This window comes from Brachionichthys hirsutus, chromosome 2 (assembly GCF_040956055.1).
Source record: "Brachionichthys hirsutus isolate HB-005 chromosome 2, CSIRO-AGI_Bhir_v1, whole genome shotgun sequence".
In the NCBI taxonomy this organism is placed as follows: domain Eukaryota; kingdom Metazoa; phylum Chordata; class Actinopteri; order Lophiiformes; family Brachionichthyidae; genus Brachionichthys; species Brachionichthys hirsutus.
The window spans coordinates 15,138,679-15,157,937 of record NC_090898.1 but is presented as its reverse complement, the minus strand read 5'-3'; the positions used below and the strand labels follow the sequence as shown (position 1 = coordinate 15,157,937).

General features: G+C 51.8%; 1 protein-coding gene across 1 annotated transcript in view; it reads left to right on the top strand.

Moving 5' to 3' along the window:
- The window catches only part of plxna2 (plexin A2), an 83,030-nt gene that overhangs the window by 31,658 nt on the left and 32,113 nt on the right, over positions 1-19,259 (top strand). The window contains 1 exon segment of the mRNA XM_068742799.1: positions 14,002-14,102. Within this exon segment, the coding sequence (XP_068598900.1) occupies positions 14,002-14,102 (101 nt within the window).

Sequence of the window (19,259 nt, the reverse complement as noted above, 5' to 3'; positions counted from 1 at the left end):
GACATTTTAGATACTTTCCTGCCCTGTGAATAAAAATAAAATGTCAAATCAGCACATTTATTCACCGTAAAGGCGTTGTAGCCCCGCCTCGAAGGGGCGGTCCTAAAGGAGCTTATGAAATGATGACTCCGAAGGTGTGACATTGATTTCACAAGTGAAGAGAAGTTTGCACTGAGTCTAACCTCCGTCTCAAATGTCACAATCGAATCCTTTATTTCCATTTATGAAACCAGCTTTTTGTTTTGCCCTACGGGAGCAGGGAAGGGTCAAAACACTTTTCTATTACACATTAGATTCAAGATAAACTAAATGTGGTCTCCATAAACACATAACCACGTCCCTCAGAATTCAGCTTGCATCTAGCATTCAATGGAAACGATCTCTCAGACCTTTGTCTCACGGTTCTCCGACACGTCACCTCCGGCTACCCTCGACGTCCAGGATGTCACAAGATCGTTCTCGTCTGAGCTCCGCTGTTCCCGCGTGCCGGGCCGACGTCATCCCAGACCGTCCGCATGACGGCGGGGCTGTGAAAAACGGAGCGCGGGACTGATTTAGCGTTTTCCTTCGCTGGGTAACAAAGATGTCTTCTGTGTTCTGCCCGGCGGGGGGAGAGAGAGAGAGAACACGGAGAGAGCGAGGGAGAGATGGGCAGACAGTGAATGAGAGAGAGAGAGAAAAAGAAGCAGAGACACAGGAGGGAGAGTCATATTGCTCGGCGAGGCCGCGCGCCGCAATCTGGTCTTGCACTCGCTCCGGTCTGTGTGTGTTGTGATGAAAGCGTGGGATGTGCAAAGTCACTGTAAATACAAACACATAAACAGGTACCCCCCCCCCCCCCCCCCACACACACACACAACACAGACACACACCGGTTCTCCCGACACCAGTCGCCCATTCAGGCCTAAAGATCCTTCACACACACGTGAAGCGCTTTCCTCTCTTTTGTCCAATCAGCTCCCTCCACCAGCTCCTCGTCACCTCCAAACACGTTTAATAGCTCCCCACTTCCCCGTTACCTTGCGCTTTGTCTCGTGGACGTCACGACAACAGCATCCCACCGTATTAATGATGCGGCGAGAGAGCCAGCCCTCTGGAACTGATGAAAAGACCCGGCTCGCTGGCTTCTCCCGCATCAGAGCGCGCGTCTTCCTGAAGGGTGCTGCATATCACCGACAACCCTGAGATACATAAACCGGAGTTTTCGTCTCGTCGTTTATCTCCAGACATCTGTAAATACCCGCTCGGAGTCTCCCGTTGAAAAACCTCAGGAAGTCGCTCGTGGCTTCGTCTCGGGACCCTTGGAGATTTCTGTCTTCCAACCGTGTATAAGCATTCGGTAAATCTGCAGTAAGGGCTTCTGGCAGATCGTACGTTTGAGTCACACTCTGTGAGTAGCCTCTGTGTGTGTGTGTGTGTGTGTGTGTGTGGGTGTGTGTGTGTGTGTGTGAGAGAGAGAGAGAGAGAGAGACCACTGCGTCTATATTTAGACCAATAATCCAGTGTTTTTGGCAGCATATAGCAGTTCCAGCAGCAAACTCGGTGACGGGTAGCTGCCTTTTCTTTACCCCTGCTGCTCCATCTGCACCGGTCGAATTGCCCCCCGACAGGCTTTACGTTCCCGAAAATATGGAATGTTGCATCAAAACCATCCATAGAATAATAAATTCACCTAAACAGGAGAACCTGAAGAAAACCCACGCGGGGGGGGGCATACAAACTCTGCACGGATGCGATTCAAATCCGGTGCCTCCTAGCTTTGAGGTGACAGCGCTAACCACTGCACCACCATGCCGCTTCCGTATCAAAACTAGTCGATTTCAAACCAGAGACAACAAACGTTCACGCTGTAGCAACGCGGGCGTGCACACGCTACGTGTTTTAACATGTAAACGGGGGGGGGGGGGGGGGGGGGGGGGGGGGGTTAGCTTGTATGCTAAGTCCTGTTAGACATACACCCGCATGCTTACAGTATTCCGGCTGAGGCTAATGAAACAGGCAGGAAGGGTATTCTCGTGCGACCGGCGGCTGGATTGGAGCTAAACCGCCGGAGCTTTGCTAGCTCATGCAGATCCATTGCGTTGGATGTGACTGAGTGTTGTCCTCGTCCCCGTCTTCCTGTTTCTGTCCCTCGTTCATTAGCCGCTGCTTGTTTTCCTCTCTTTCTTGTGTTTCCTTTTCTTCCAGGACACAAAAAGGCCTCCGCTCGTTTCTTCTCGACTTAAACCCGAACCTTGTTGCAGTTGGGTTTGAGTCATCGTAGGGTTGTGTGATGTGACTCCTTGAGGCCTCGTTCGTTCTCTTTGTTGTCAGGTTATCAACACGCCGCACAATGGCGCCGACTCCGGTACGGAACGGGGGGCTAGCGGAGCGGGCAATGGCGACATTACGCCCGCTGGCGCCAGGCAGCAGCTCTCGTCACGCACGATTGAGAATTGGCCACTGCATTATGTCTGTCGCTTTGGTCAGCGGCCAGAACGCCGAACACAGCCTGTCATGTATTATTCATGGAGGAGGGGGGCGGGGGGGGGGGGGGAATCAAGATTTAACATCTGAAAGGGTTTTTCAGTGATACCTGTGGCGCAGGCCTTAATTCTTCTTGAAAAGGTTTTGAAATCACCTTCTCAAAGGTAGATATTTAACATTTTCATCGCGCCCTGATTAAATCCGAAGCAAAGAGCCAGGTGTTGTTTTTGTAACAGAGCTCATTGGTTTTTATGTTTTATGGCTGTGGCACACAAAGAGCTCACAATAGCCCTTAACAGGCTTAATGGCGTTCCCAGTGAAATACTGGCTCTATAACGGCCAATTCTTTATCAGGATGAGTGTGAAATTCCTGCTAGCATGACCGACTGAGGGAAACTGAGCCGGCTTGTAAAACAGACTCGTCTTTCACGCCGTCCTCCCCCTATGAAGGGCAATCAGCCATGTGCTGCTGTCATTCTCCGATGCACGCTGTGGCTCTTTAGCAAACATTAAAAACGCCCGCCTCATCCTCCAATCCCGTCCGTCCTCCCTCACCATGTATGGAACGGCAACATTACAGCTCAGAGATTATCAGAGAAGAAAAGAAGACCTCCTTTTCCAAGCCCAGCAATTTCTTCCAGGTGCTCAGCTGTGAAATTTGAAATCCATGCATGGATTCTTTTCTTCTTTCTTTTTTTTTTAAACCCTTTTTTATTATTAGGCCTATTCTCAGCCTGTTATCCCTCAAGCAGCCCTCTCCTTCCTATCCCCAAGAGTTTTCTGGCTATCCTTCCTCCTGCTTATCCGACCGCCACCACATTTGTTTGACTGGTGTGGTTTAGATTGGGAGGAAATGGGTTCAGCGGTTATCAAGGCGGGAGAAATGTGACTCATTCACACCTATTCCAGACTTCGATTAGCCGACATGCTAGTAGCTAATCGTTATGCAGGACTTTGGTGTATGGGGCGTGCTGATTTCATGCGCTAGCGGGCACGGAATGCACGACGGCGTGTCGACGGCAGCAACAGTCTGGTCATGAAGTTCAAGCCTGACAAAAGGTCACAACCCCAGGGCAAACAAAAAGATGGATGCTTGTTCCTACACATGAGCCCCGTCTTTGGTTCCATTGTTTGTCGGTCTGCTGTCAAGGCTGTCCGGTGAAGGGATCCCTCCCCAGTCCTTGACCCCACCTTTCTCCGGGGGTGGTTTAGTTAGCTTAGCAGCTGCAGACCGAGCGAGACTACGGACTCTTATCTCTGTGCTCCTCGCCGATCTGTCCACAACTCGGCTGTCCTCCAGGACAATCGAGCGTTCAGGCTGAGACATAGTTCAGCCAGCAAGTCTGTAAGGTCCCAAGTTTTTTTTTTACCACCGTTTTATTGCATTTCAAAATGTGAAATATTGAATTCCTCTCTCTGGTGCCCTTCTTCCTTCCTCTGCCTGTGAAATGCAAGAAAAGAAAGCAAAAGAGATTCATAAAATCTGGGATGTTCTGCTGTTCCCCCAGCGTGTCCACGGTTGGATTTAATGCAGCTATAAAAGACGTTTGTGCTAACGGGGTTGATAACACAGGAGTGAGCACGAACTTCAGGCAGCCATTAAACCTACACCGGTGTTTACAAGAGAGTAGCGACCCGAATAAAGCTTCTCTGTCTCTGTCATGCGTGAGGAAACTGTGAAGCCATGTGCCAACGTCTGAACCTCGTCCCAACGACCCGTTGGGGCCGATCACGAGAAGGAGCCGCAGCGGGAGTTTAGCTACAGCAGACAGACGAGCATCTAAGGGACGACCGACAGCGGCCCCCAGCCTGCTCGATCGGCTGTCATGCTTTATCTGGGATCCGAGCGCAACGGTCGGGTCGGTCCGGCCGGTCCGGTTGGGGTGAAGACCAGTAGATCAATCACACGGCCCCCCTCCTCGCTCAGGTGCGCCGCAGGTCGAGGAGGAACCGCAGCTTTGAGGCCTCGGACTGAGATTCTTTGCTGATTCTGTTGACAGCGGCTGCTTGATATTGATGTTCGGGCAAATGAGGATAAATTCCCCCATCAATACGCACATCCAATGTTATTGATGATGCCATTTAGCTTTTAATCCGGAGACACCGCTTTCATCCCTGGGCGGCTCGTCAGGCTGTCCTAATTGTGAGCTTTGCGCGTTTTCTTGCGGTTATTTTGTGCAGTTTGAGCAGAACACGTAAAGAGAATATACTTTAAAACGTAAATATATATTACGTATATATAAGATCCACGCTGTTCTTTTTTACGTTTGATATTCATTTAGCTTTGAAACTGAGACATTTTGAAGAGGTGCTCTGTTAATCTGTTTGTGTGCTGACTCCCAGCTTTGTGAGGTCGGGGGGGTCAAGGGTCAAGGATCAGTCTATTCATCAAACCCAAGGGGGGGGGGTCATTCGAGAGGTCGGATGGAGATGCCCCTTCACTGAATCATGTTTTTATACCCTCCATCTGGCCGCATCCAGTACCCCCCCCCCCCCCCCCCCCTTCAGCTACGTTCTAATCATGTTCTACATCATTGGAATGGCAAGGTCCGTTGCCCCCCCGTCCCGGTCTGCTTCACAGAGGCGGCTCATTTGCATCGGTCCCACGGCAGCCATTGTTTAATTGACTTAAACCAGGATTAGTGTTAATCAGACTTTGTGCCCCGGAACCATCGGCCAATCCTAACCTCATTATTTGATAGCTGCACACGTCCCGTCATCCTCTATCAAGCTGCTAATTAATAGTGGCCCGTGTACCCAGGTCCCAGCATGACCCCCCCCCCCCCCCCCCCCCAGGTCAGCGCATAGCAATGCCCTGCACAAGCTGTGAATTCAATGTATAGACAAATAGACTTGGCGAGACGTGAACTCGGACCAAAAACGAGCGACGTGTGGCTTCAGCTTCCGGTCGAGTCTGGTACGAATGGATTCCTAAACTCCCTCCACCCCCGCAGGAGTCTCTCACTGCCCCCCTGACATAATATGAGATAATGAGGAAAAGGATACATGATCCTTAGACTCCGTGACACCCGTGTCTCTGTCAGCAGCCCCCCCCCCCCCCCCCCCCCAACACACACACACAGACACACACAGCCCAACCGTTAGCCAGCCGCCTGTTGGTCCCACAAACGTTAGCCCCCCCCCAACCCAGGAAGGATTCTGCACAACACAAATTTGTGTTTGAAGGGCGAGTGTGTGAGCGAGAGACGCTTTGAAGGGATCGGTGAATATTTACAGGCAGGGAATTATTGAGCAGAAAACCGGAGCTGGAATTTGGTCGAAGCATCAAAAATGTAGAAACGCTGGACTTTCATCTCCTTCTATCTACACTGAATATTATTCAGACAAATTAGTCTCCAATCCACAAATGAAACGTGAACATGTACTTGCACATTCCAGGCTGCATTTCTTCCACCACCTCGCGGCATTTGATTTAAACAATAAGCGTTTATAAGCTTGGATTTTATTGAGTTGCTAAATCCGTTTGGGGATGTGCGTTGATCAAAGTAAAAAAATCTGTGTGTGAGACATCAACATTTATTCAGATTGAGATGCGTCTGCCGGTAAAACTACGTTCAAACAGGCGCAGTTATCCCGTATCCCTGCGTGGATCGGAGATGCGATGCGTATTTTTGTCGCTCCTTCCTTTCCCCTAATATTTACCGCGAGCGTTTTGCGTCTTTCGGGTGGCTCTTCACACTCGTGTTCATCATGCGATCCGAAGGAACCGTCCAGCAGCCGCTCTGGCAGAATAATCAGCTCTATAATTACGAGCTGTGAGTCCATCATCTACCTTCACACACTCTTTCACCTTCTCTCTCACTCGCTGTCTGCCTCCATAATGGCGCCGCGGTTGTCTGCTCCCTCCCCGCACCTTTTTACGGAATGCTCGTGACATTTATTGTGAGACTAATGGCAGCGCTTCACTTCTCGTAATTGTAGGCTTTAATTGCAATAATTATTTACAAGCCTAATTAGAGCCCAGAGAGTGTTGGGGAGACGCACGAGAGCCAGTTGAAGGGATTGCGACAGGGCTTGTCAGGAGCCAGGCGAAGAGTAAAGTGAATGGAGTGGCAGTGTTTGGTCTATAATTGGGGGGGGGGGGGCATGTCTGCGAGTCTCACCGCCTTCCCCGTCTCTTTTTGTGTTTTTTGTGTCCTTTGCCTCGCTCCTCGAGGCCGAGACACTGAGCGAAGAGCGGTCTATAATTATCTCTGTAATACACGACAGTCGAGCTCACAGATCAGCAGAACCCGTCGAGGTGAAGGTTCAAAGGTCTCGCATCGACTGACGGCTGATTCAGCCTCGCTTCGTTTGCTGTGAGTTTGGCAGAACCTCAGGAAGGTTCTTTTGTGTGCGGGTGTGTGTTTGTGTGTGTTTGTGTGTGTTTGCCGTCCTGCTGCCAGGTCTGCAGCACGCTTTGTGTCTGGCGCTCAGAAGGCCGGTCCCAGTTAACAAGGTTCCTGCAGAAGAGCTGCTGTTTGTGATGGGCTGCACCCCCCCCCCCCCCCTGTCAGTACAGCGTCCGATGGGAGGACTCAATCCCACAATGCCATTCTGCTCTTCCCCCGTGGCTCACTTTGACAAAGCTGTCAGCCTGAGCTCCGGTGATGGATGTCGTTTTCTGCTGCACCTGTGTGCGTCTGCATTTGTGAATATGTGTGTGTCTTTATGTGAAGTCTGGAATCCTATTTTATTTATGCTCTTTCTCTTTGAGAAGAATTATATTCACATGCCTCACATGCCCCCCCCTGTGTGTACATGATAAAATCCACACATGTGCACTCATACAGCAAATATTCGAGAAAACGCTTGTTGTTCTTTAATAATAGACCAGATACAAAAGAATATTCTTCTGCGTCTGCCGGGACGCATTTAGACGCACATTTGAGCGCCATATCTCTCCTGCAATATTTGAGGACGATATTAGAAAGAGCAAAAGGCTAGATCGGGCCGGCGACATCGACAGCGTGCGGGCGGACCAGCCGTCTTACTGACTTGTAAATCGGATATTTGGAGCCAGATATTTGGGATGCACGGATGAAAAACACACACGGAGCACATTCGCAGGGGGACGGACGCAGTCACCTGTAACCTCGACGAAGACCGGATGTGAAGCCGTTTCCGATTGAATGCGTGGAACCAGAAACGCAGCGTCCCTCGGAGGCAAAAACCTTTATATAGTTGGCGTCGTAGACAAAGTCGACTGGGGAGCGGTTAATTTGGCTGCCGAGGAGCACTGAGAGACGTCTGATGACGGGAGGAGAGAGAGACAGAGGGAGGACAAAAAGAGAGGGAGGCACAAAGGCAGGTTGGGCTCATTATGTAGATTTTCTTTTTCCTCTCCTTTTTCTGCCAAACAAAAAAACACCCCGGCAGTTTTAGACACACCGCTGGAGATCAGTCACCGCTCCGCTCCTCTCCTCCTCCTCCTCCTCCTCCTCCTCCTTTCCACGCGTTCTTTATAGGCAGATCCAATATTTCTCTGCTCCATAGCTTCTGTCGCCCGATCTCTCTCACGGAATCCAACGGGATTAAATCACAGGCGCCATTATGAGCGCTGAGGAGCGCTTTCAGCTTCACTGACAGCTGAAGCCCAGGTGAGGGCGGTTTCATGTGTGACGCAGCAAGCGTGCACACGCCCGGTTTGGGATGACGTGAAGGGTCCCGCACCACCTGATCCTCCTTCCACTCCTCTGTTTGGCGAACACACACTGACGCACACGCCGCTCTGAGAGCAGTGGGGTGTAACCAAACCCTTCATTTGTATGTACATCATGAACACGATGAGAGAGGCTGAGAGAAAGAGAACAAACATGCGCGCACACACACACACACTGTGTGGATCAGAATTCATGTCTGTCTGGCCTCCCCTCTGAATCAATACCCCCGTTGGTCGAGAGACCGCCATAAGGACACACACGCATGTCTGCTGCTTCCTTATTAACTCCCCACATGCTGACTGAAGCCGACTCCTCATTAGAGCACCGAGACGGGGATGGATGGATGGATGGATGGATGGATGGATGGATGATTGCTATGTAGATTTCAGACCTGAGACAGAAGCAGGGCGCTGTAGGAGCAGCTAACAGTAACAGGTTGTTGATATAATCCTGATGGCAGAGGAGGCTCCACCCTTTTACGGCTCCACCCTTTTAACAAACTAACTACAGATTTGAACTCATTGCTAATGCTAATGAGGAGGCTTTCTTTGAACGTACACTTTTAGCATTAGCACGTCTGTTCTGTATGATGGCGGCTGAGTTGGGGCCGGTCACCGGGTATAAATTCAGGTTGACATATAAAGAACTTTATTGTACTTAAATACAGAAGAAAGCGATCAGCAGGATCTGTCTGCTGTAAATCATGCATGGAATACATTTGATTAACTATTGTAGCGAGCTAGCAGAGGTAGCCGTCTCGGTGTTCGTAACGTGAGTTTAAAATGTGCTGCTGTGTCGCTTCTTATAGCCGAGTGCACACGGTTCATCTCTTAAATGTCAGTACGGGCCCCTTATTTTTTTCGGGGGGGGGGGGGGGGGGGGTCAAAGTGGTCAGGTAGCGTGGATGTAACTTCCTCCTAGCCTTTTACCGAGCAAAGAGGCCTCGACTGGGAACTGGGAACGGGAGTTGGTTCAGCAGAGATGGTCAGATATGTGGAAAAGAGAAGTGCGAAAGAGCCGGGGGCTTTCAGATCGTATCTCCAGCAGCCATCTTAACATCTTTACCCCGAATGCGGGGGGGGGGGGGGGCAAAAAGGCTGCGGATGTACCATTAGCTGCGAGTAAAGGTAAAAGTAAAGCGTGCTTTGCCAAAGTGATGAGTTGGCGAGGTTAGGAGAGGTGAAGATTAGAGGCCTTTGAGTCGTTTAAGGCTCTTTAGCGCCGTTAGCTCGGAGGAGTTCATGAAGTCTTATACAAAGAAACTGGTGCAATCAAATCCACGCGTTCTGGCCGAACCTCCCCTCCTCGCCCCAAAAAGAGGGTTGAAGTCATCCATAATTGATACCCTCCTGGCCGTATCGATCGGTTGGATGATTTTTTTTTTTCATCCTCCTCTCTGGTCGATTCCCTTCGCTCCATTATTTTGATGCTTGCACTCCCTCCACCTCCTCTCATCCCCTGCACCTCCCCCCTCCAATCATTGGTAATGCTTAAACACACACACACACACACACACACACACACACAATTTATGACGGGGGGGTACTTAACCCCCAGGGGCGAGGAAAGGTCAATGAATACCCCCTGAAATCACCTGAACAGGGCTCTCCAGACGCTCATTCCAGTCGTGTGATGCTAGCGGAACATTAGAAAGTGTCCCGTCTCATGTATGTTCTTCATTAGCAGTGCCCCCCCCCACCCCCGACACACATTCACATTTAACCCTTCTCACCCCACTTGTCCTGCAGGACTGTATTATTACCGCGTTAATAACATAGTTATTGTCCCTGGGTCGGCTTTAACATGTAATGACCGCCCGGCTCCGGGGTTCAAACAGCGGCCAGGGGGCACACGGGTGACCTGTTAGCCCCTCCCACCTCCTCCTACCAGTCTGCTTCTGATGAGCTGCCAGGGGCTGCCTTGTCCAGGACTGAGGGGATCATTCTCTTTGGCACGGAGATTTTTCAAACAGCAACATCTGACTGAGATTGTGAGGCGTTGTCACGGCGACCGGGAGGGGAGCTCTCTGTGTCTGTTGCCACACTGTCTTCGGCCTCAGCCTTTCCTCCATCTCGGGATCTAGGATCCTAAAATCAATGACTAATACAATTCCCAAGGCTAACTCATCTAATTTAAAATCAGTCATTTAGAAATCCGTGGCGTTGCAAACGGCTGCGACCCCCATGCATCTCGCCGCCGTGCGTCCCATTGAATTCTCCCCGGGACAGGTCTTTGATAAATGTAACACGGTCGGGGGAAATAAATCTATATTTTGCATGTCTTCACAAAAACGCTTCCCTCCAACGCCTCGTCACGGCGGCCTCTGACATCTGTAACAAGAACAAGAACAAGCCTTTTCAAAAGCGATTCTTCGTAGCGTGAAAGACAACACCAGCGTTTCCTCTCCAGGGATGAATTCTGTACTTTACTTTATGCACGTGATGGCGATGACTGTTTACGAGCGGCTGTTACGTGCATGTGTGGCTTTAATTAATGGCTGTGTGCGGTAGGATTGTGTGTTTTAGGTCGTCACCAACGCTCCCAGCCGTTTGAGGCATCTCTTGCGCTGCTCAGCTAGAGGCCTCCGAGGGATCGGCGCCGGTCCACCCGCCCTAAATCAAGCTGGGTGTGATTGGCGTGGATCTCTAAAGGGCCGCAGACTAGCCAATCAACAAAGACCCTTCGCCTCTCTCCTCCCGGCTTGGGATGGACAGTGGATTTGCTGGGATTTTGGTAGTTGGGGGGGGGGGGGGGGGGAGGAGAAGACAGCAAGAAATAGACAAAGGAGGTGCGACCGATGTCCTGAGGAAAAGCCTCAGCAGGATTTTGCTAGATTTGAGAGGAGGCAGTCCTTCAACACAGGAAACACAGCCCACGGGTCGGCGCCAGGCCGGGAGGCTGAACGACACGACGGTTCATTCATTCATTCTTTGACATGGCACAAATGCATCACCCTGCCACGAGGCGCGAGCCAAGCGCTGTTGTCGTTAGCTCCAGATGTGAACAAACGTGCACGGACGCGGTCGGATCGGCTGTCATTGCGTTACGATTTCCACAAACCAAAATGCGTGACATTCCTTTGAAGCGTCTGTTGTGAAATCCTTACTCTTTTATCCTCATCCCGGCCCCTGACACTGAATTGTGTCCATGAAAGTAGCGCGCGCGCACACACGCACACACACGCACACACACACACACACACACATAGGTACGCACCCCTATGCTGTCGCTCTGCTGGAATCGTTATTGTGTTCATGATCGATGTGCCTCATTCCAGTGGCGTGGCAGCCTGGCGAACTCTCATTAAAAATGGATAGGGTGTGAGTGTGTAGGTGTGTGTGTGCGTGTGTGTGTGTGCGTGTGTGTGTAGGTGTGTGTGTGTGTATGTGAGGCGGTGTCGTAGGCAGGAACTTCCAGAGGCGCCAGCTGTTTACCGTGCGGCGTGTTGAAGGTCTGGGGCAGCGTTGACGGTGAATGTAGGGGAGTTCCTGAGGTCAGAGCCAGGCCTCTGTTGCCTTGGCAACAGCTTCCAGTACCGTTTCCTCTGCGCTGCTGGTGACGGTGGGATTTTTCCCGGTTTTATTCTCTCTGGCTCACTGTGGCGAGGCACATCTGGCTCCAAGGAGACCGGCTCTCATCAGAACACAAAGGGATCGGTCGTTTCCACCGCTCCTCCTCGTTTATTTTATCCTTTCTTTTTTTCCACGCTCTCCATCACAGAGGTGCAACGAGCGTAGCCGGGTCCCGAGGCAGCGGGACGGCGGTTTCCCGAATGGAGTCGCCATTCACAGGTAGCGGGGCGTTTGTTGTGCAGCGGAAGCTCTCGTGGACCGGAGCGGCAGGGAGGAGGCGCCAGGTTGAACGTAGACGAATTAATTTGCTTACAAAAAGAAAAAGCAGCCGGTGCTCTTTTGAATAAAACTACATGTTTCTTTTTGGGAGATGTTAATACGAGTGCCAAAAGCCCTTTTAACTGTCGAGGTCGCACCAGGTTGGATACCCCCCCCCCCACTAAGGTCGTCCAGAGTGAGGGTCTTATTAGCATTCTTGTAGCAGAGCGCTACGCTAACTCAGGTAATCTGTGGGTATGAATGAGAAGAAAGTTTGCATCAGATCGAGTGTAGCCTCTCTTTGTCCTTTCTTTGCACATTTGTTAGTGTGTGTGTGTGTGTGTGTGTGTGTGTGTTCCTGCAACCGACACACAAACACACACACACAGTGCGAGAAGGGCCTTCATTGTGCAGCCCTGCTGTTTTGAGTGACTGTAGAGTGTGCTGGGCAACAGCTGCTGCGATCCCCGACATCCCCCCCCCCACCCCTCCTTACCTCCACCCCTGCCCCACGCTGGTTTAAACATCAAACGCACCCCTGCTGTATAATAACAGTGCATTCAGTACAATTCATCCTCCTTCTCCTCGCTTTGTTTCATGTTTCATTCTATATCAGCTGAGAGCAGGCTGTATCTGTCTGTCTGTAGACCCCCCCCCCCCAACCACTCCCTGACTTCCTCCCCTGCTGGCAGCTGTCTCCGAACTGTAACCCTTTCATGGAGCTGGGCATCTGTGAAAGTTGCGCTCTAAGGTTTCGCCAGCCTTGCACATGTTTCAGGAAGGATCTGAAGGGATCTAGAGGCTTTCAGACACACACACACACACACACACACACGCACGCACGCACACACACTCATGGGGTTTCCAGCCAAGTCCCGTTCCTGGTGGGCTTGTTTGTCATCAGTTGCAGCTTCTGCTGCTGATGTGACCCCGTCCGCAGCTCATTACAGCATGCCACCTGTTTGTCCCGAAGTGACACACACACACACCTACACACACACACACACACACACACACACACACACACACGCACGCATGCACACACAGATTGTCGAGGGGACAGGGGGTTAATCTAACACGAGTGTCCACGATTGCGCTGCCTGCGTCCAGCCGTCCAACGGCTTTCTTTGTCCCCGGGTCCCCTCTTGCTTTCGCCTCGGGGCACAGCACCGGGCAGACAGGTGGAGGGCTATTGAGCTTTTTGAAGAGCAAAGACAAACTGTCGAAAAAAAAAAATCCATTAGCTGGAACAGACAGAAGATTCTTCACAGCAGCTGACAAGTTTTCAGAGTCTGAGCAATAGCAGGAACGTGCCGAGAGAAAAGCGTCTGACGGACGTCCTCCTCCTGGGTGACGGTCAATTCCAGCCTGTGGCGGAAACAGCGACTAATATCACACGTATCTTATTAAAAAGAAACATTTGAATGGTGTTTTTTGTGCCTTTCATTCACTCTGCAAACCAGCCACTTATTAGAAAATCGATCTGAGTCTGGAGGTTTGCGGCTGGAAGACAGACGGGACTGAAAACGCACGCACGCGCACACGCACACGCACACGCACACACACACACACACACACACACACAGCTGAAGACACACTGGCTCAACTGACACTGAGGAGATGCGTGTGTGATTGCTGGTGTTTTGTGTTCTTCATGCAAACGATCGTCCCTGCCCCTCCATGCATTGGGGGTGTTTGCCCAGGTAGACAGATGCCCCCCCCCCCCCCCCCCCTCAGACCCACCGCTGCAGACAACAGCTCATTGATGGCGGAGGAACAGCTTCCTCCGGCCAACTGATGCCACCTGCCTCCCTGGCTTAAGATAGAGGTGACAGCTGACATCCAGAGGGGCCGCATCCCCCGAACCCCCGACATCAGGTCGACGTAAAGCAGTAACTGCGTCCTCAAGCGTTCCAGGGGAGGGGGTCGTGTTCCGTAATGGTTTGTTTGTCTGTAAAATACATCTGGACACGCACACACGCACAGACGTGTGATGTTTATCACGCCGCGCCGTAACGCCGACCTCATCCTGTTTCTTTCAGGTGACCCAAGTTCCCATCGAGTCGTGCGAGCAGTACGGGACCTGTGGCGAATGTTTGAGCTCGGGAGACCCCCACTGCGGCTGGTGCGTCCTGCACAACATGTGAGTTAACCCACCAATCACCATCCGGGACGGTTGACGCACGGCTCGCCGGAACCACCTTCCGTTCGCTTCGCCTCCTCCTCCTCCTCCTCCTCCAGCTGTTTTCCTCCTTCCTGTTTATTTGAGTTGGGGTTGAGAGAGGAGACGGTGCGTGGATGGAAATGGAAAGTTGTGCCTCAAAGGTGTAGTGCCGCTTCGAACCTCCTCACCACAGCCAGCGTGGCCGCGCTGCTGCTCCGTCGAGGCTGGATATTAACAGGAAATGAATCCTCTCGGTGTCCTGCATGACAGGAACCAAAGAGATGCTTTATTTGGCCTGGTTCCCATTTGCATGTTTGGCGTGTACAGTCTGAATCTACCTTCCATTGTAACTGAACAAGAAGCAGTGGGATCAAGCACAGCAGCCATGAGCGACACCTGCTGGATGCTGCCCGTTACTGCAGCAGAGCAAACTTCTGCCGATGCAGAAACGATGGAAAAATCCAACGTAGATCTTGAAAACAACGCGCCCCCCTGAATCTGAATTCATTGTTCTCGTGAGTCAATAATCGATGACAGGACCGATCGGGATCAGACACATTCCGCTCTGTCTCCATCCCTCCTCCTTGCTTCAGCGCTCCTTTGCTCCCATCAGTCGGAGCCGCTTCTCAATTTGCATGTCTTGAATTCCCGACATACGAGCTTTTCCTGAATGCAGCCCCTCTCGTTAAAGGTATGGCGTGTCACAGCCCCGCCGCAATCACTATTATTGTGATGGCGGCCCTTGCAAAGTAGCACTTAAAGTAATTTGCATCGCTCCAATCCTGGGACAGGACAAATAATCGCCTAGCAACAAGGTAATTCAGCATGCGCTAGGGAAGTAAGGGAGGAGCAGGCTGCATCTCTGTGTTCTCTGCAGCTTGCGTGCCTTCACGCAGGGACTACTTACCATTAGCATTAGCTTCTGAGCTAGGCTGTGAATCACACGCCGTGAGTCGGAGTGAAGAATGGAATCATTCAGGTTTATATGAGTTGGGGAATTCTGAAGCGGCTTCGGCGCTGCTGCTACCAGAGCAGCTGCGAGGAAGGAACAACTGCTTGGCGCTGGCGTCTGTCAGCGCGCGTGCACACGGTTCGATTTTTGATGTACACGGACAAACACTTGTGTGGACTGCTACACTGTACCGTGGGGAGGAAAGGTCGGCGCCCCCCGATTCACGTCAGGGCAGCCATCTGTTGTGTCGGCTCAACAGACCCTCGTGCCACCTGTCTCTGGTCCCAATACCCCCTTTCTCTGCTCCGAGCCCGCCACCGGCGTGGCCTGACCCCTCTCCCCGCCGACGGAGCATTCGACCCTCCTCCCGCCAAACAGAACGGCAAATGAAAACGTTTAAACATTGCAAAAGAAAAGACTGTATCCCCCGAAGGACGTGGAAAAGCAAAGATTGTCAGAAACGGCGTTTATTTTTTTTAAATCCACCTCGACATTCTTCCCGTACCTGATTTAGCCAGACGAGGCACTAATGCCGTGCTGCCGCTCCCGTCGAACGCGCCTCTCCGGGATATTAAAAGAATAAAACACAGAAGCGTTACGGCGAACGTGACGCCGACGTTGGTGGTTTGAATCCAGATGGTGGCTAATGACGGCTCCTCGGGCGAGACGTAGATCAGAAAGACAACTTTCATCCAATGAGCTTCTGCTTCCTGCGCCTGGAGCGGCGGAAGCAGAAGCTGAGACGTTAAATAGATCCGGCAGGAGAAAATATGAACGTTCATGAAGATATATAATATTTACTCGCTTCTTTCATTTACGTGGCTTCTCTCTGCAAAGCATTCTGGGTCGGGCTGTGAGGGGGGAGCCTGGGATGGAAGCAGCTGCACTCATCCGGTTATTAAAGTTGAATTTCTTTCCCTCCACTTATTCAGTCCTCCATCGTCTGTCTCCGAGTCGTTGTTGATTTATTAAAATTACCTCCCCTCTGTCGTGTTTGCGTGTTCCCCCCTCCCTCCCTCCCTCCCTCCCCGGCAACGCCGGTCGTCTCCTCCTGGCTCGGGCTCCCGTTTCGACACTCTTCCCTCTCGAATAAGCTCCTCCACACGCCGCCGACGGTCGGCTCGCCACACATAAACACCCCTGGCTTTGATCACCCCCTTCCCTTCTTTTACAGCTGCCATCCACGATATCCATCCTCTTTTCTTCCCCTCTCCTCTCCTGTGTTTATGTGTGCTGGCTCCGCATTGAAGTGCGGTCGTCTAAGGTGGCTAATTGGGAACATAGAAGGACATTATCTTGCTTTGCCACGATGAGGAGGAGAGAATGCGAAGGGAGGCGTGGAGCCGGCCAGGAGTGGCGTCTCTGCTCTTCGCTGTCTTTCTTCCTCCTCTGATTCGCCGCGGCGTGAGACGCAGAAGTCCTTTAATTACCAGCAGCTGCCAGGCATCCGCTGAATGCATGAAGAATGAGAGAGGGAATGAGAACGAAGGGAAGCGAATGAGAGCGTTTTGATGTTGCAAACACAGCAACGGCCCGGCCGCATTTCGATTGCAGCTCAGAGAAAGCTCGTCATCTGGGGCGCTCTTCAATCTGGTTCGGGCTGACCACCATCCAAAAACATGGAGCTGTGGCGACTCTCTCTCTCTCTCTCTCTCATTGGCCTGCTTCTCAGCATTGTTAGAGTCGCTCTCTAATCGCTCCTAGAAGAGGCTTTTCCATCTGAAAGAAGGCCCCGGATCGCTCTGCCTCGCCACAATCCACCCGGCTCTGATGAGATTTGTTAGGATTAGCCGCCAGAGTTACCTTTCTGCTCTGGGCCCAACGCCAGACTGTCTCATCTGTGATGAGCAGTGGACGATGCTTGTCGTAGTTGCGTAATGCGTGCATAAGAAAATCTGGTCATTGGGTCAAAGTGCTGCTCTGCTGTTAGCTCGAGGCTAACGGGCTAGCGGAGGATGAGTCCGCTTTAAGCAGATCGCTGCCTCGCTGTGTTGTGTTGTAGCGTCACCTTGCATGTGATCGAACAGTCAGCAACAACACACACACACACACACAAAGCCTTTACACTTCCTTTAACGATCCGAGACTCTTATTTTGGAGAATCTGAGACAGGAAGTCGTCGTTCATGCTGCTTTTGAACGGTGTAGTGTGAAACCGGACACGACACGCCGATCGGTTGTTTCTGTTCGTGTTCACGTTCATCACCGTGTCGGGAACGATGTAAAAATCATCTCTAATTTACCGGCGGCATCAGCAGTTAGCCCGGCGATAAAGGCGGCCGCTTCGGCCCGTGGATGTCAGAGTGTGCGTCTAATGGCCGACTCATCAGCCGCATGGGGCTGCATCCATCTTCCCAATTGGGCTTAATGAGATATCGATCTCGAACATGCAGGTCTATCAATATTTCCATGGCTTCTGAGCGCCGCTGGAACGCGGCGGCTACATGATGTCTGAAATATTGCAGCAGTGTGTTTGTCTCCTCCTCTTCTCCGTCCCATGCACAGACTCCTCTTCCTCCTCCTCCTCCTCTCTCCTCTCAGCCCACGCTAGCAACACGAAGCCTTGTGCAGGGCAGCGAGCTTCGTCTCTCTCTCTCTCTCGCTCCTCTTCCTGACCTCTCTCAGCCTCTCATGCAGAGACGGGTTTGCATAAAACATGAGTCTGCACATGAGTGGGCCTCGCCGCTTGCCGGGTTTATTCCAGATCCACGAGGAGACGGGTTGCAGCCGTTCTGCGCCTTACGTCCCCCCGGCGGTGTCCCACCACACTGATGTTTGCGTTAACGTGATCACGGCTTCCTGTCTGAAATCCTCCAACATTCTCCAACCAGGACTTTTTTTGTCTTCTGTCTTTTCCTTCTTTTCTTTCCGTCCCGCCCACTTTGCACATCTGTATGAAATGCTGCTCCCGCTTCCAGCTGCATTCCTTCCCCTGCAGCGGAGCTACGGACATCAGAGGAGCAATGAGGGAGGTGCAAGCGGACGCTTCAGCACCACGGACAGGGCTCTGGGAGCTGCTGACGACAAGCCGCTTCTACCGGCTTGGAAGCAGCGCGTGCGTCTGCGCAGTCGGTCTGCGCACATACCTGTTCGCATGTGCGCACATCTCTAAGCTAGCAGGTGTTAAGATTTGCAGCAAATAAATACATCCATCACTTCCTTTATTGCCTTATTACTGCATGAGCGCTGCCCCCCCCCCCCCCCCCCCCTCAGGAAGCGACGGTGCACGAAGCGTCCGCGCCGCTGATGAGTGACAGGCCAGGAACAGACAGGGGGGTAAGGGAGGTTTTCAGGAGGAGGAGTATGAGGAAGACAGAATTCTAGCCAACACTCAGCTAATGAGAGAGGCAAGGGGTCAGCCTCTAACTACATAGAGATAATGGCCATCTCCCGAAACCATGGCAACAACAGCCATCCTCCCCTCCCTCGCTGCGCGCTCGTCTTACTTCACCCCACTGAAATGATTGTCTTTCTTTTTTTTTTATCCCAGCGAGGGAAATCAATGCTAGCTTTTTGTCAGTTAAAGACTGGCCAGCTTTTTTTTTTTTGCATCCGCACCCGTAAAACATGGCGGCGCAGCCCGACCCTGGAAGCGTGCGCGTAAAATGTCCTTTTCTGCTGCCTTTGAGGATGGAAGGGAAGAAAGCTGTACTTACCTCAACCTGTGAAAGAGTGTGACATGCAGAGATGGTGGAGAGAGAGTGGAGAGAGAGAGAGTGGAGAGAGAGAGTGGAGAGAGAGAGAGTGGACGAATGCAGCAGCGACGGAGTTAAATGTGCAAAATGAAGAGATCGGGAGCAAAAGCAGGAACATCACATTCAAAATGTAGAAATGAATCGTGACGGGGGAGCAGTGTGTCTCGGTGTGTCTGTGTGTGTGTGTGTGTGTGTGTGTGTGTGTGTGTGTGTGTGTGTGTGTGTGTGCGTGTGTGTCTGTGTGCGTCTGTGTGCGTGTGTGTCTGTGTGTGTTCATGCGAGGCTGCTGCAAATGGCTTGAACTTCTGACAACATAATTACACCCAGAGGTTGAGGATGAAGATGTAGCTCAGAGGCAGTGTGGGTAAGAGGAGTGATATGGGCGCTAACACCCACACACACAAGGACACACACACACACACACACATGCACACCCCCCCCCCCCTCCCCCCCACAGGGGAGAATGGAGGGGCTTGTAGTGCCACAAGAA